The 15,366-nt window shown below is 37.9% G+C and overlaps 1 protein-coding gene across 3 annotated transcripts in view; it reads left to right on the top strand.

The window, feature by feature from the left end:
* ATP2B2 (ATPase, Ca++ transporting, plasma membrane 2) overlaps positions 1-15,366 on the top strand; it is a 270,013-nt gene that overhangs the window by 192,517 nt on the left and 62,130 nt on the right. For all 3 annotated transcript variants that reach the window (XM_014958671.1, XM_014958670.1, XM_014958668.1), the window contains 2 exons: positions 13,313-13,554; positions 14,055-14,289. In XM_014958671.1, the coding sequence (XP_014814157.1) occupies positions 13,313-13,554; positions 14,055-14,289 (477 nt within the window). The remainder of the gene's footprint in view (positions 1-13,312; positions 13,555-14,054; positions 14,290-15,366) is intronic.

Genomic DNA, 15,366 nt, shown 5'->3' with positions numbered 1-15,366 from the left:
TTAATTGCACTTGGAGCCAAAGTCCATCGATCTTGAACATCATGGAGCATTAATGAAATAAGAGACTCCAGATACCAAAACCGGTGATTTGAACTCTTCTACTGAGCTCTTGCTTCCATAAATTAAGTTTTAATTAGAAAAGTATTCCTCCTTCTTGTAATTTCCTGAAAACTGTCAGAGGGCATAGATGACACGCTTGCCGGATGGGTATAATGTGTTCTTATTAAGAAGAGATCACAATTAGTATTTAGCTGAGTGATTCTCGGCACCAGTGGAAAAGACCCAGCTGAACCCGTTCCTGTTGGGCTCTAACACAAGCATTTCATTTGGTACTTGATCCGTGCCCAGGGAGCAAAAAAGCTTCTTATTGCCTGTATTAGGTGAGTCTCTGGGTCTGCATCGGGGGAGTGTTTTCAGCTCTGAGGATCTGGAGTATCGTTTCACTGCATTTGCACAGTGTGTGGCACGATGCAGTGACACCCTTTAACCCATGGTCTCCAAGGAAGAAAGACAGAGATGTCACAGGGAAGTGCAGAACATTGACTTCATGGAATTGTGGAAGCTCCTTGCACAGCTTCTGCCAGCTTAGGGCGTGAAGTAGACGTATGTTAGTCTGTGTGTTAGTAAATATTAGTCAAGTAATGGATGTGACCTTGTAAAATTTTGGGAGCAACAAGGCCTCTGTTGGATAAAACCAAAAGGGGTGAATGAAGCAAAAAAGAGAAAAAAAATAATATAGACAGAATGGAGAAAACAACATTGCCTGTTAATTGTACGATAGAAGAACGATATTATATGATATTATATAATATTATAAGATCTGTCTAAGAAAATAGTGAAGTTCCCAAGGTTACTGCCGGCACCCAGATTCCAACCACGTTCCTACCACAGCCCTGGATGAGGCAGGGCCTTCACCCTACGCTCAGACAGACTCTCCTCACAAGGCTGCAGGGGTGGCTTCAGGGAATGTTCCCTGAGAGGGCTTTTTTGTGGGGCAGAGCAGTGGTTACCCCCCCTGGGTTACATCCCCCCCTGGGTTACATCCCTCCCTGGGCTGGCTGCAGGGCTGTACGGCAGGGGATGGAGCTGCCACAGAGACTCAGTCATCAAGATTTACTAGGAGAGAAAGGAAGGTGTTAATTCACCTTCTTGCTTTGTGTAATTACTTTTGCTCAATATATAATGAAAGATCTTATTTTAATGAGTGGAATAAAATTTCTAACTTCTTTATACTGAGAGGGTTTCAAGAGATTTTGGCACAGCATTTTCCTGTTAAGAATAAATAGTTCTCTGACTGATGATCTGGTGCAGAATACTGGAGTGAATGCACTTCATACTCTCTTGGAGAAAAGGGGTTTGAGGGAGGCTGGCAGAGCAGGTAGGTAACCCATAATATATGAGAGCCATAAGAAGAAATTACATCCTGCACAACAGCTGCTTTGCAAGAAGAGATGAAAATCTCCTGTGGGTATTGAGAACATGGATGAAGTAGCCAGGTGAAGGGTTCTTTTTATTTGGGAGGAATATATTTGCATCCAAAAGAAGTCCAGCTGTCTGGGTTCTTGGGAGACATAATGTTCCCGTCAGAAATGGTCTTTAAAAAGGTGTGCAAAGTACGAAATACACTTCTCTCTTAAAGATTTTTTTTTTTAAATCATATTTAAAGACTAGATTTCATTTGTGAAATACCTGAATTAATCTTGTCTATTTTTTTAATTGGATGAAAAAAAATTGTCCCAAGAATGGTATGTAAGTACACACACATTGTTGAGCCAACAGAAAATTACTGTCATTTTCTTTCACCTTTCATAATTTCATCACTTTCAATATAGTAAAGGCCTCCTTGAAAACAGCTTCAAAGTTGTTTTGGGGAATGTGGGTATTTGGAAGTTTCACAAAAATACATCCAACAATATTTTCTTTAAACCTTTTTAATAAAGTCTTTTGTAAGCATTTTCTCAGAATAAGTTAGGAAGCAAAAAACCAACCTATATTGTGCATGGTATTTACTGTGTAAATAATAATTATTAGAGATAATAGATGATGTAGTTAATTGTCTCTGCTTTTAGGAACAGTAATTAGCGGAGGGTATTGATCTTCACACATCACTTACCATTGAAATTTTATATAATAAGAGGTACAAATATAGCTTTTCCTACTAAATTAGCTACTGAGTTAATTGAAATAACTGTGTTTAGAGAAGACATTTGAATGTACAAAGCCCAGGACACGTTATTATCCCAGTCATGCACTTTCTGCCATCAGGGTGCGGGGGCTTTGTCTCCCTAGCAAAAAGCTTTTCTTTCATCAGGTCTGCTTTTGGAGGGTTGTACGTGAGGAGCAGAATGGAGTCGGCTGCCCAGAAGCCCCTGGGCAGTTGGGATGGATTTACCTAAGCCAAGAGGGATTAGGGAGGTGAGAGCAGGGCCACCCTGGGAGTCTGCTGTTGATGTTGTGATAGTGTCTGGGAGGCTGCTCGGGTTCCTCGTGGCCAGGCTGTTGGAGCCACGGCGGGTTTCCCCACAGCGTGGCAGGAATGTTAGAGGTAGAGAAGGTGAGATAAATGCGCTCAGAGTTAGTTCCTTCTCTCAAGTTCTCGTTATACAGTAAACTGTAATTGTAAATGAACTTTTCCTTCGTTCCTGGTCTCCTTTTTTGTCCAAAAAAGGGGTGATGGTCCTGCCTCAGCAACAAATGAACAAAGGAAGAGAAGGTGGATAAATAAAATAATCCTGCACTGTAGAATGTAGCATGAAAAATTATTCCCAAAGTTTATGATCAAGTGAAATGGTATTTCTTTCTTTCTTTCTTCATGTGACAGAAAACAAGGTAATAATAACCTCCTTCATACTGGCCGCCTTTGCCTTCACAGTTTGGTAACTGGAGATTCCATTTATTCCCGTTGGAATAAATAATTACTGCAAGATTATAAACAGGACTGACAGTCACTTGGAAGCTTTTTGTTACCATAATATCATTTACCACATTAGCTTTTTATTTTTCCTGCTTACTCGTATGAAAATGAGTAAGTTGATTTTTATCTTGCTATAATGCAACAACTGGTTTTTACTATTGCCTTGCATAGGATTTTCTTTTATGTTTTTTATCTTACTTTCATGTTCATATTTTCCACTCACTTTGTACTGGCATAAGATGATTCATTTATAGGAATAACTTCCAGCAATTTCCAAATACACATGTTGGTGCGTGCAGGCTTTACACGTCACATTTTCGGCACGGTGTTCCAAAGTGGTTTTGTCTAGATATATAAATATTGCTTATTGTTGTCTGAGCATTTTTAGGACTTTTTTTTTAAAGTATGTTGGCACAATGAATGATTTTAATACATACTTCTTTTCATGCCCGTGATAACCTCCTGAGTTAAAGTCATCACACTTTGGAGCTGATTGATACACGAGTTAGAATTTAGTGTTAACACTTTGTAGGGGATATTTTCAGGGAGCGTGTTTTCCTGATGGGAGCCTTTGTTTTCACATGAGTGGGTGTAACCACTTACTTCAGGCACATCTGTTTTAATGTAGGTTTTCTTTGTGTTCTCTATCATCAGGAGCAGGAAGATAATAATTTCAAATGCGATGATTTAGCACCGATTTTATAGAAAATAGTAGTGGTTTTATAATCAAACAAAGATACACAAACAAGCTTATTAGAAAACAATGCGATGGGTGAATCACCTCATAACGAAATATGACATTATTTTTCTTTCAGATACATGTTCCATAAATACCTAATATATATTATATAGTTTTTAATAAGTTTTCTTTTTACTCTCAGAACTCCAGTGTGTTTTATTCCTCTGGAGGAGGAACCCAACCCAAAAAACCCCTCAACTGGTACGATGCCTGAAATATCACAGATCAGCAATGAAGTATTTGACAGAAACATCTCACTAATTTCAGAGCAATAAACGTGCAGGACTTACTTTACAGACTTGAAAAAGACTTTAAATTGACTTGGCATTGCTATTATTTGTGAAATAAATTGCACATAAGATTTATATTTCTTCTAATGTAAACAAAATATCATTTTTTCTTTTCGAGTCACATCTGGTCCTAGAAAGTTGGCATTAAATATACAGTAAGTAAAAACCTATGCTTCAAATTCTAGTTCCTGCTTTCTCCTGCAGGAAGCCCCCACTAATCTTTCTTTCGAGCTTCCAGTTTTCTCTTCTTGTACGTGAAGCTCTTGGCTCCTCTGCATTCCAATCAATCATATTCCTGGGTTATTTACAAGCGAGGGTGGGAAGATACCCAAAAATGATGGCCTTTCTGCTTTTAGAAATGGGGCCAGATAAAGCCAGAACAATCTCTGGAATGGATGGGGTTCTGCAGTCTGTAACCACAGATTCTGAGCAAACTGCACGGGGCACCGACCTCTCAAAGGCATGTGCCTTTGATGGATCTGACTTCTCAGGGGCACGTGCCTTTGATGGACGGGAGGCAGAAGGCGTCCGTTGCCTAAAACCCTTTTCCCAGCTGGAGTCTAGCACAGGGACCAGAAAATTTCCAAAGGAAAGGTTGCTGGAGTGTTTTAACGCAGTCAAAACTGTCCTGTTCCTTAGCATCGCTGAAGAAATGACAGACCTGTTTTGGCAGACACTTTGCATGGAAAAATTAAGCTTCTAGAAGGAAGTTTTAAACGTTTTGGACAACCTTAAGAAGTGCTGCTGCAAACCTGTCCCACGTGTGTAGGTGCAGACACACAGAGCAAAGTGTATGGCTGGCGCTGGCAGGTCTTTATGGAGACGCTGGCACATCTCATCCATCTGAAATGATGAATGAGTGTTGGGCAGCAGAAGCAGCTCAGCGTTCATAATACTGAATGAAAGCACTGAGCAAGGTAAAAGCTCCCCTGTGTATTTCTTATGCCATTGTTACTTCTCTTGTGGTTTCTGCTTATTCAAGTGAGCAGAGAATTAAGATACCTTACACTTCACTCCAGAGGAGAAGGGTTGACAGTGCTCAGTGCTGGTTTGCCAGGGCTATATATTTGGAAGAGGTGAGAGACAAGTTTTTCTGGGAGAATTTTCCTATAAAGGAGGACAGGATGTTCAGCCTCCCCATCATTCCTGTCCCGTTTCCTTCCGAATGAATAATCAGATAAAAACTGTCTGCAGTCTCACAGTCTGGTGTGCTGCCCAGAAAAGCATCGTTCTTAGCATCCTGACGAGGAGAGGGACTGGCCAAAGGACTGAATGTATAATACATCTCAAACATTACCCCACCAATCATGGAAAAAAAGTCCCTCTGAGAAAATATAAGTATTGCTCTAATATATCATATACATTTGAGGTCATGTATTTGTCTCCCCCCCAAAAAAAAACCCTAGCTAACCAAAACCAATTTAAAAATAATTTCAGCTGGTAGATGCTAGCATAGATTTAAAGAGGACTACATTGTGTATGATAAGTGAAATAGCTGCTGTTAGTGGTTTTTAGATTCATTTAGAAATGGACGCTTGAAGAACAGTTTGCCTCACCCTGGAAATGAGTACTATTAACAGAGAAGCCCTATAATTATGATGGGCTATAATCAGTAGCTTAAGTCACGTGAAAAAACTTCCTTTTATGTTTCATGTGGCTAGATGTGCTTTGCACTTACTAAGTTTAGCTCCTTAAACTATATGAATTATTTGTAATTGTGCTGAAAGGCAGTGAGTATTGACTGATTTTTGATTTATCTAGAAAGACTTTCTGTCTTTCTAGAAATGTAGCTTTCCTGTCTGAGATATATTTAGTAGAAAAGCAGACAATCCAAAGTATTGCTAAGTTTTGTGCAAATGAAGACTGTTTGCACAGATCAGCTACATGTAAATACTGTTTCTTCTGTTGAAATTCGGGCTTTTGATGTGCACAGGCAAAGGCCATGCATTTTCTGTTATTTAACGTGATGATTAAACTCTTGTACAGTAGGATGATGATCACACTACGCATTTTCCAGATAGTGGCAATGTTTGGGTTTTTTTTCCCCAATTCATTACCCAAAAATGATGATTTAATGTCTACAGTGCACTACAAGATGTCCGGTTCTAATTAGCAAAAAGCGTAGAGAAGGTTATGCAAATTAACAGGAGAGTTGGTATATTTAGATAACGTGGACTAGACGGTGTGTGTGGCACAACTTAGTGGCTGAAACCCCTGTACACCGGCGAGTAGAGAGCGTGTGTGAGAAGCACTTCAGGCTTCTCCTGGTGGAGGTGTTTTTAATATGTGATGTTGACTAAGAAAGTTAATACTTCAGGCTTCTCCTGGTGGAGGTGTTTTTAAAATATGTGATGTTGATTAAAGAAGTTAACTGAAAGTGAGGAAGATTATGCAACTAATTTTGATGATAACTTGTTCAGAAACATTGAGTAAGGTTTTCATAGGCAACCTTGGTGAGAGCAAGTCTTGAGACGGTAGGGAGGAAACCGTTGATAGGTGACCAGAGCATGTATTGGAGGGACCCAAAGGACATGTTCCGAATGTACAATTCCTAGTTAGATCACTGCTGTAACTAAAGAAAATGTATCTCTGTTTCCTCAAATCTCAAAGATGAGGTTTCAGCCCTAAAATACATGCATTAATGCTTATAATGTTGGCAAAAACATGTAAATCCCTAGTATTGGTTCTAATTTGGAAATACATGTTTTAAACTGCAGACATTGCCTTGAAATTGAATTTTCACTACCTGATCAGCTCAACATGATTCAGTTTGTCTCCTGTCTCTGTTTTCTGTGTCTGCCACACTCATTAAGCCAGTCTAATATCAGCATGCAGTAAAACCTCTGTTTAATAGATCTAAAACAAGGTAGCAGATGTTTGGGTTGTCGTTATGGAGGTACCAATTACAATTCTGCAATTAAGTGCAGCTTCTCTTTTGCACTTCAAGAAAAATGTTTAGCTCCTTTGTCATTCTCAAAAATACAGCAAGCTTTTGCCAAATATATGGAACAAATTATCAGAAAGTTATAAAATCATTAATCTGTTCTTAATTTTAATTAATTTGGTTTAGAAATGTCACATTTGTCATTAGTCTGTGTTCAGTTCTAATGACACTTAATAGGGGAGAAACTTGCTCTTATTTCTTTATAGCTTGCTTTAACTCAAACCTTCTACTTAGACTATATTTAAAGTAAATTGGTTGTTAATTAAAGTAAGATAATAACAATTGCTATGTCTAATTATTTTGATTATATAGGTTACTTGTCAACAGTTCTTGTTGCACTTAAACAAAGCACTGGTGTAAATCTAACAATTGCCACTGAATTCCCTGTGAATGTAACTGCGGAGATTTTTAGTGTCCAAATTTGGAAATGGAATACATTCTTTTCAAAATTTGAGAGTCAAACTGTCATTAAACGACATTATAATGGAACATATGAACGGTGTTGATCAATGACAATTGGGAAGTCCCCACATATAGAGGAATAGCATCTTATACTATAACAACAATACCAAGACTCTTCTGGGAAAAAATGTGGAGAAAAATCTGTTTCTGTAAAACTCAGTTTAATCTAATCTGGAAACTCTAATGCTGGAGTATCCTAATCACACCTACGATTAATCAGTGGTGTCATAACAAGCAGAGTTCATTTAAAGTGGAGCATTAATGTACCTCTGTTAAAATGCAGCCACGAAGGGTTGTCATTTTGAATTGAAAGATTATTTTAAATTATTTTTATTTTTTAAATTAAATGACACCCAGCCTTCTATTTTAATAATTTTAATCTTGAAATGTAGTTTATTTATTACAAAAGGAAAAAGCTCAAATTAGAGAACCAAAATGGATTAGGAGATGAAAAGGAATAGCTCATGGGTCTTTTGATCATGAAGTTGCTAATGAACTATAACATATAAAACATACATGTCTATGCATGGTTCCTTAGAATAAGTACTGTTCAGTTACATGTGCAGGACTTTATGAAAAGTTATTATTAATTTTAAAATTGTATAAGTTAATGTATAATTTGAAATCAGAAATCTTCACTCTGGGCCCAATTAAATTAATTACAGAGATAAATGTAGTTAAATTTAGCTTTGTTAACTACCTCAAATATTGCTGTTGCGATCACTATCCCACTTTCTCTCTGGTTGTAAAGCTGAAGGAAATACCAATTTTTGTTCTAATTAGTTCTAACGAGTTCTTTCTATCTAGGAGTAATATTTTCTTATGAATAGTGCAAATTGCTCATATGTGTGAACATTTGTCGTGTCTGAAAATTTAGGCACAGAGAGTGTAAATGTTTTGTCTTTATTTTTAACTTGCATCCTCTGTTCTTGAGAGTGAATTGAAAAACTGGTGAAGAAAATCTGAAGGGCTAGAGAAGTGGACAGGGAGGTAGGCTGCAACCTGGCTGACCTCTGCTCTCAGGGGGTGGTGACAACACCCTCCTGATGGGTTCCAGCTGGAAGCCCATCCCTCCCAGTGCATCCCAGTGATCAGGAAGGGGGGCCAGCACTGGTTCACCTCATTAATGATCTGGGTGATGGGGCTGAGCACCTGACATGCACGGTGGAGGTTGCCAAAACTGGGAGCGTTTGGTCTGGAGAAGAGAATCTTATCAATGAAGACCTTATAAACTTGTGTTAGTCCCTGATGGGAGGGAAAAAAGAAGGTGGGGCCACACTCTTCTCAGTGATGCCTGGTGAAAGGCAAAAAGGAAGTGAGAGGAAACTGAAACATAAGAAATGCCATTTAAACGTGAGAAAACACGTTTTACTGTCAGGGTGGTCAAACACTGGCAGAGGTCGCCTGGAGAGATTGTGGAGTCTCCTTCCCTGGAGGTCTTCAAACCCCAGCTGGACCTGAGCAACCTGCTGTAGTTGGACAGGACTAACATATCCATCATCTGCCTTTAACTAGTTAGAAGAAACAATTTTTGCGTTTGTGGTAGTATTTTTGGCCTTATCCTCTTATTATTCAAATGAATTAAAGGTAAATTTGTCCTTCAAACTAAAAGGGTAATTTAATTATTTGCTATTAAAATTAAGGGCAAAGCATTAGCTCTCTTTGGATGTAAAACCAGGTAAGAGTCAATGAGAGAGGGAGCAGAGACTGTCACACCAGCCTTTCAGTCTGTTCTTCATGCATGATTTCATCTTCTTTCATAATCCCTCTCGGGGGAGTTGATGGATAGTATCATTTTTTCCTTACTCCCATTCCGTGAGCTGAAACCAGCATGAGTCCATACTCACTGAGCCACATCACTGCTGCCCTCTTAACTTTGCCTTGTTGATAGGAAATGTCACACTGATACATTGCATAATTACAGCTGGCCCCTTTTTATATGATTATTGCCTTGCTATTATTTGAGGCAACAGGAGATGTTGAAATACGCCGTTTTTATAGGATGATGTATCTGAATGAGCTTGTCTCCATCTCAAGTGCCAGCAAGGAGAATTACACGGTGCCACAGCATTGCATTAGCTAAACAGGTTGCTGCATCATTTTCAAGTCTGTCTTCAGATAATAGAGAAAACTATGAAATCGTTTTCCTTCTAAAAATTAAATAATTACCCTGCATCAGAGCTGATCTGATGCAGGAAGCCTGGATTTGAATATCCTCCAACTGCGGTGGCAGATCTAATTATGCCAGTTGTACCTAATAATTGCATCGTTCTGGCTACTGTACAGATATGTTGGCTCTTACACCCTGTACAGTAATGAGTCAAAAATTCCTCTTGCCGAATTCCTAGGAAATTTGAGCAGATCTGATAGTTCAGTGGTTGTTAAATGGCAAGAGAGAGGCCTGTGCTGGGGCGCGGTGCCAAACCTGCTCCCAGGAGCCCTCTGCCCAGCGCTTCTCCATCGCTCCCCAGGTGCGTGTTACAAATATATAACTTTATATGAGTTACAAATATATAACTTTACCATTACACAATGTTGTTGTTTACATTTCTGATCTTAGTCTTCAGATTTTATATCTCTTGTGAGTGCCAAAGCTTGTTTCAAGTGCTTTCGTTTTAGGTTGTCTAGATCTAGGATACACGTCATGCTGGATAACAAATCAGTGCCTCTCAGTCAGGATTTGGAACAAAGGAATATGTCTGAATCTGATAGTACTATAGATTTTTAGTAGTTCTCCTTGTTACAGTGTTAGGAATTAAAAAATTTAAAAAAGTACATGGTTTGAACAGTGTTCATCCTTCTCAGTTATTTGAAATTTTATATATACTATGATTTAAACATTTTAATAATGTTTAAATATACAGAGAAAATTCCTGCACATCCTGGTCCATTTTCTTTTTTTTGGAGTAAAGAAAGTATAGAGTGAAAATTTTTCACAATTTAATTTTAAAAATGTATTTTCCTCTGCTTATTGTGAATAGAGTTGAAATGGAACATCCAATATGGATATAATATTCTAGCAAAGTGCATTTTTTAAATTAAGAAAACTTGCATCTTTAGAGTCATTATTCTAAAGGAGTAGTTCAATCTGTAGAACACAGGAGAGTAACATAAAACAAATGAAGACTTCAGATAATGTATGAAATCCTAAAATTTTAATTTTGAAATATTACTTGGATCTTCTTGCCATGTCCTCTCTTTTCACATCAATAGGGGCAATGAGAAAAAATGAGGTGTAGTAAGTGGTATGGTAAGAACACAGGAGAGTAACATAAAACAAATGAAGACTTCAGATAATGTATGAAATCCTAAAACTATAATTTTGAAATATTACTTGGATCTTCTTGCCGTGTCCTCTCTTTTCACATCAAAAGGGGCAATGAGAAAAATGCGGTGTAGTAAGTGGTATGGTGACTTCAGATAATGTATGAAATCCTAAAATTTTAATTTTGAAATATTACTTGGATCTTCTTGCCATGTCCTCTCTTTTCACATCAATAGGGGCAATGAGAAAAAATGAGGTGTAGTAAGTGGTATGGTAAAAAAGGGAAGCATTATTATTACCTAATCTAATTTTAAAAGTTGAAGCACCTCTTTAAGTTATGCCCACAGTCTTATTTTCCTTCCTTCTTAACCTGTTTTATTAGTCAATTATTTTCCACTGAAATAATTCTGAAAATTCCTTTTGTAACCCAAATTCAGTATTAGGTCAATACTAGCTTTTGGGTTGGTATTTTTAAGCCTTAATCATACAGCTGTACTTTGACCTAGAAACCTCTTTCAATTTGATAGTTGTAGCCACTATTTGTTTAACATCTGTCTGTCTGTAGTTCGTTTTGCATCCAAGTATTCGCTTGCAATTGAAATATTATTATGTAAATAATATAAAGAATTGGAAGAAAGATTTGAAAACATTTTACAAGGATCAATGGAAAACAGTAGTTGGAGGAAGACGTTGGATGAGTGTCTTTCTAGCAGAAGATGGTACAGTATGTAGTGTCTTCTGAGCAGCAAAAGATCTTTCATTGAGAAGCAGAGCCCCCAAACAGACTAAGTTCCTATTTGCAAATCACAGTTCAAAGGCTTTCTCTCTTACGTTGTCAAAGGGCTTCCATTCTCCCGAGCAGTCAATGAAGTTGTTCCTAGTTAATGATTCAAAAGTAAGCCCTTTGGATTGTCCTTTTAATTGTTTTCTGGGTGCCGTAAACTGCAGATTTCAGCAAGAAATAAATATAGATACAGCACAGTAGGAAGTTTTAAAAGCCAGCAGCTTCTGCAAAGGATTGTCAAGAACAATCTGCAAGGAGACTGGTTTTGGCATATAGATTTTGAGCTGAAACAGTGCAGGAAAGGAAGTGCTCCTTGCCAGCTCTCACCACCATATGCTTTATTATAATGTAATGTACAAAGAACAGGGAGACAGCAGCTGCTCTGGAGAGAGGTGGCCACTTGTAAGATTTTGAAACCTTTCTGAAATGTCTGTTCATTTTCTTTTCACTGGGATTTTTTCCCCTTGCTTACGTATTTGCATTCAGAAGATTTTCACTGAAAGAGATCTATTTTTAGACCATTGTAAGAAGAGGAGAGTGGGATCTGCTTTTTTTGTTGAAATGATCTTTGGAGGACTCTAACATGTAGTGTTATATACGGTGAAATGTGGGTAGATTTTTATTTTCTCAATATCCATTCACATCAGTCCATAATGAAACCGTATGTATAAATTAACTATTGTACAGGATTCTGTATCTTTGATGGAAATAAATTTATGTTTTCCATTGGCTTCCAGTAGGTGTTTCCTAGTGGCTTGATCACAGTCACATTTAAGTCAGTGCTGAGATTCAGCATAAATGAGGCACAGTCACATTTAAGTCAGTGCTGAGATTCGGCATAAATGAGGATTTAGATCTAAAATGGAAAGAGTCTGATACGATGTGCACAGAGAAATCAGCCTTTCCTGGCATCGCTCCCCAGGGCAGTGAAGTTGATTACTCTGTTCTTTGAGAAACCTGAAGTTCTTAGCGTGTTTCAGGGACTCACAGTCCTGTCAATGAAAATGTCTGGACGTTTTCCATGACATGCCTGCCATGTCATGAAAATGAACCTAATTTGTTTAAACAAAACTGTGTTTTAAAGGGTATTTTTGACTCCTAACTGAGATTTTCGTATCCACTGAATGTAACAATCCTTCCAGATACACATAACTACAAGCTCTTGGGTTTTAAATTAGGGATTCTTAAGTGAATTTGAGAATCCAGAGGGAAGTTACATCACAGTATAATGGGATTATAGAAGGGCAAGTTGTTATAGTGTATAATAAAATTAATACATCATATTAGCATTTTTGCTGAGTGTCAATGTTTTACATTGACCCTGGAGTAAGGCTAAAATGTCATAGAAACATAAATATGACCCATGTAACTCAGTAAAAATGATGGTTCATATAGAAGGAAGATGTTACAATTCTTTTTGGAAGGATAAATCTTTTTGAGACAGAGATTTTCATGTTTTTATGTATTGCTTACCATAGAACCTGTCTTTAACTCACAATTTCAACCATGAAGTCAGCAAAACAATGTAATTCTATGCAAATGAGAAAAGGAAATACTCTGTTTGTGTCAGATGAGACTTAATTATTTGTAAACCTAAAGAAAGCTGTTTCATTTTCAATAATGTATTGCCTGACCACCACAAGCAATTCAACTGCCGATAGCTAATTCCAAAGACAATTAATGCAATAGAGCAAATGTAGCTTTTCTCTAGAGAAACCTTTCTCGTTGCTGCTTCTAGTCTGGGAAAGCTCGATGGATTTTCTGCGAGCTTTTAAAAATGGGAAGAGACATGATTGCACAGTTAGAGTTTCAGATCTTAAATTGTACACCGTGACTTTGTTATTAATTGCTCAGAAGGCATTCTATACTGCTCATCCTTAGAGTAATTAATATCTAATATTTTCTTCTCTTCAGCCACCAGAAAAAGAGGGTGGGCTGCCTCGCCAGGTGGGCAATAAGACGGAGTGCGGCCTCTTGGGCTTTGTCCTGGATTTGAAGCAGGATTATGAGCCAGTTCGGAACCTCATCCCTGAGGAGAAACTCTATAAGGTTTACACGTTCAACTCCGTCAGGAAGTCCATGAGTACTGTCATTAAAATGCCAGATGGCAGCTTCCGAATGTACAGCAAAGGAGCTTCTGAAATTGTTCTGAAGAAGTAAGTTCAATGGATTAGTTCCTGTGTTTTTCCAAAACACAAAGCATTCTGACACTAATAAGACAGACGTGGGAATTTCAGTATTTGGAATTTGCTACTCACAGTAGAAATATAATACACTCTAATAGTCTAATATCTTTGGCTTATTTTTCTTATCATTGGCTAGCCAATGAGTTGGGCTGCATTCAGTAGTTTACAAATGGATTCTTTACGTTCAACCTATTTGGGAAATAAGGATTTCTCAATTCCGTTGTATGTTGTCAGCTCACTAATTACATGGGCATTGAGGAAATAATGGATGAAGGGCTCCTGCTGTCTCTGTAATAAGTTACAAATTCTCTGATATTTCAGTGGTGAATCTTCTTGTTTAACTTAGAAAATTTAGACCAGAAATTTAAAACTTGCCATCAGAAAAAGAAAGATACAAAGAAATGCTTTTCAGCAGTCACGCAAATAAGCAATCAACTTTTGTTTCTTTTTTTTTTTCATAACTAAAAAAGATGTTCCAGGATCCTTAACGCAGCTGGTGAGCCTCGTATCTTCAGACCACGTGACCGAGATGAAATGGTGAAGAAGGTGATTGAACCCATGGCCTGTGATGGGCTGAGAACTATCTGTGTGGCTTTCCGAGACTTCAACAGCAGCCCAGAGCCTGACTGGGACAACGAAAATGACATTTTATCTGACCTGACTTGCATTTGTGTTGTTGGCATTGAAGACCCAGTAAGGCCAGAGGTAAAGTAAATTCTTACGTTATAAAGCATTTCTTGGACAACTGAATGTAAATTGAAGTACAGATTTCTTGGAGTTTTTATCTTTCTTTTTTTAAAATTATTTAATTGTGTGAAAGAAGATGGAAGTGAGCTTTGGAAATAGACTTTACTTGATAAAAATAAACTATTAATCAACTGATATTTAAATAAAGCAAAATAGGGCTTTTTGAACTACAGGATTGAGATGCCTTAACCTTCTCTCAAGGAGCAGCATTCAGCAGGACTGATCAGCAGAGGTTTTATGATGCTCCCAGATATTAAAGAACATTCCTTTAAGTAACGTGGTAACGTGCAACTCTGGAAGTAGAGAAAAGATGTGCAGTAATTGTAATTGCCATGATTGTAACTGCAACGTGCTCACTTTCCCCAGAAACTGCCCCTTATTGTCTGAACATTTTAACTGGTGGCTACCCAGGAAAAGTGTTTTTAATGTTGTGTTTGGACAAGGAAAAGCTTTGCCATGGAAAGGCTGCAGACTTTGTGGATACTGTATGTAAATGGGTTGTAAAAATAGGACGAAAATTTCAACTCGACTAAATGGAGATGATCAGTATTGGGTGTGCACACTGGAAGCATGTGCCTGCTACTAAACATCAGTGCAGTAACACAAAGGGCTGATTTAGAGGCAGTAGCTTTGTTTCTGACCTATTTATATAGTACTTGATAATTGACAATGGAGAATTAATTCCATTTTACAGTTTAGAAACAGTGACAGAAGGTGAGTCCCAGGACCACTGAGGATAAAACGCAGGAATTTTTAGTCTGTGGCTGCAGCCGCCTGGTGGGATGTGACAGCACCAGCCCCAGCACCTCCTGCAAGTGGGGGGAGCCATTCATCTGCTCCTTTTTTGCCCCGAAAATCCCCGAATCAATTCTGCCATTATTTTGGTAGTAGATTAATGACTGGGGTTTGCTTTGGAGTAAGGTCATTGAAATATAACTCAAATTTCTCTTATACAAAAAGAGTGGGTTCTGATACTGCAAAAATGAAGTAGTTTGGAACCAATCTTTATGGCTTTTATTATTCTGTCTCATTTTA

Source organism: Calidris pugnax, unplaced genomic scaffold, assembly GCF_001431845.1.
Source record: "Calidris pugnax isolate Ruff unplaced genomic scaffold, ASM143184v1 scaffold376, whole genome shotgun sequence".
NCBI classification, from domain to species: domain Eukaryota; kingdom Metazoa; phylum Chordata; class Aves; order Charadriiformes; family Scolopacidae; genus Calidris; species Calidris pugnax.
Note: the sequence above shows the minus strand (reverse complement) of the source record. Positions and strands in the feature narration are given on the sequence as shown.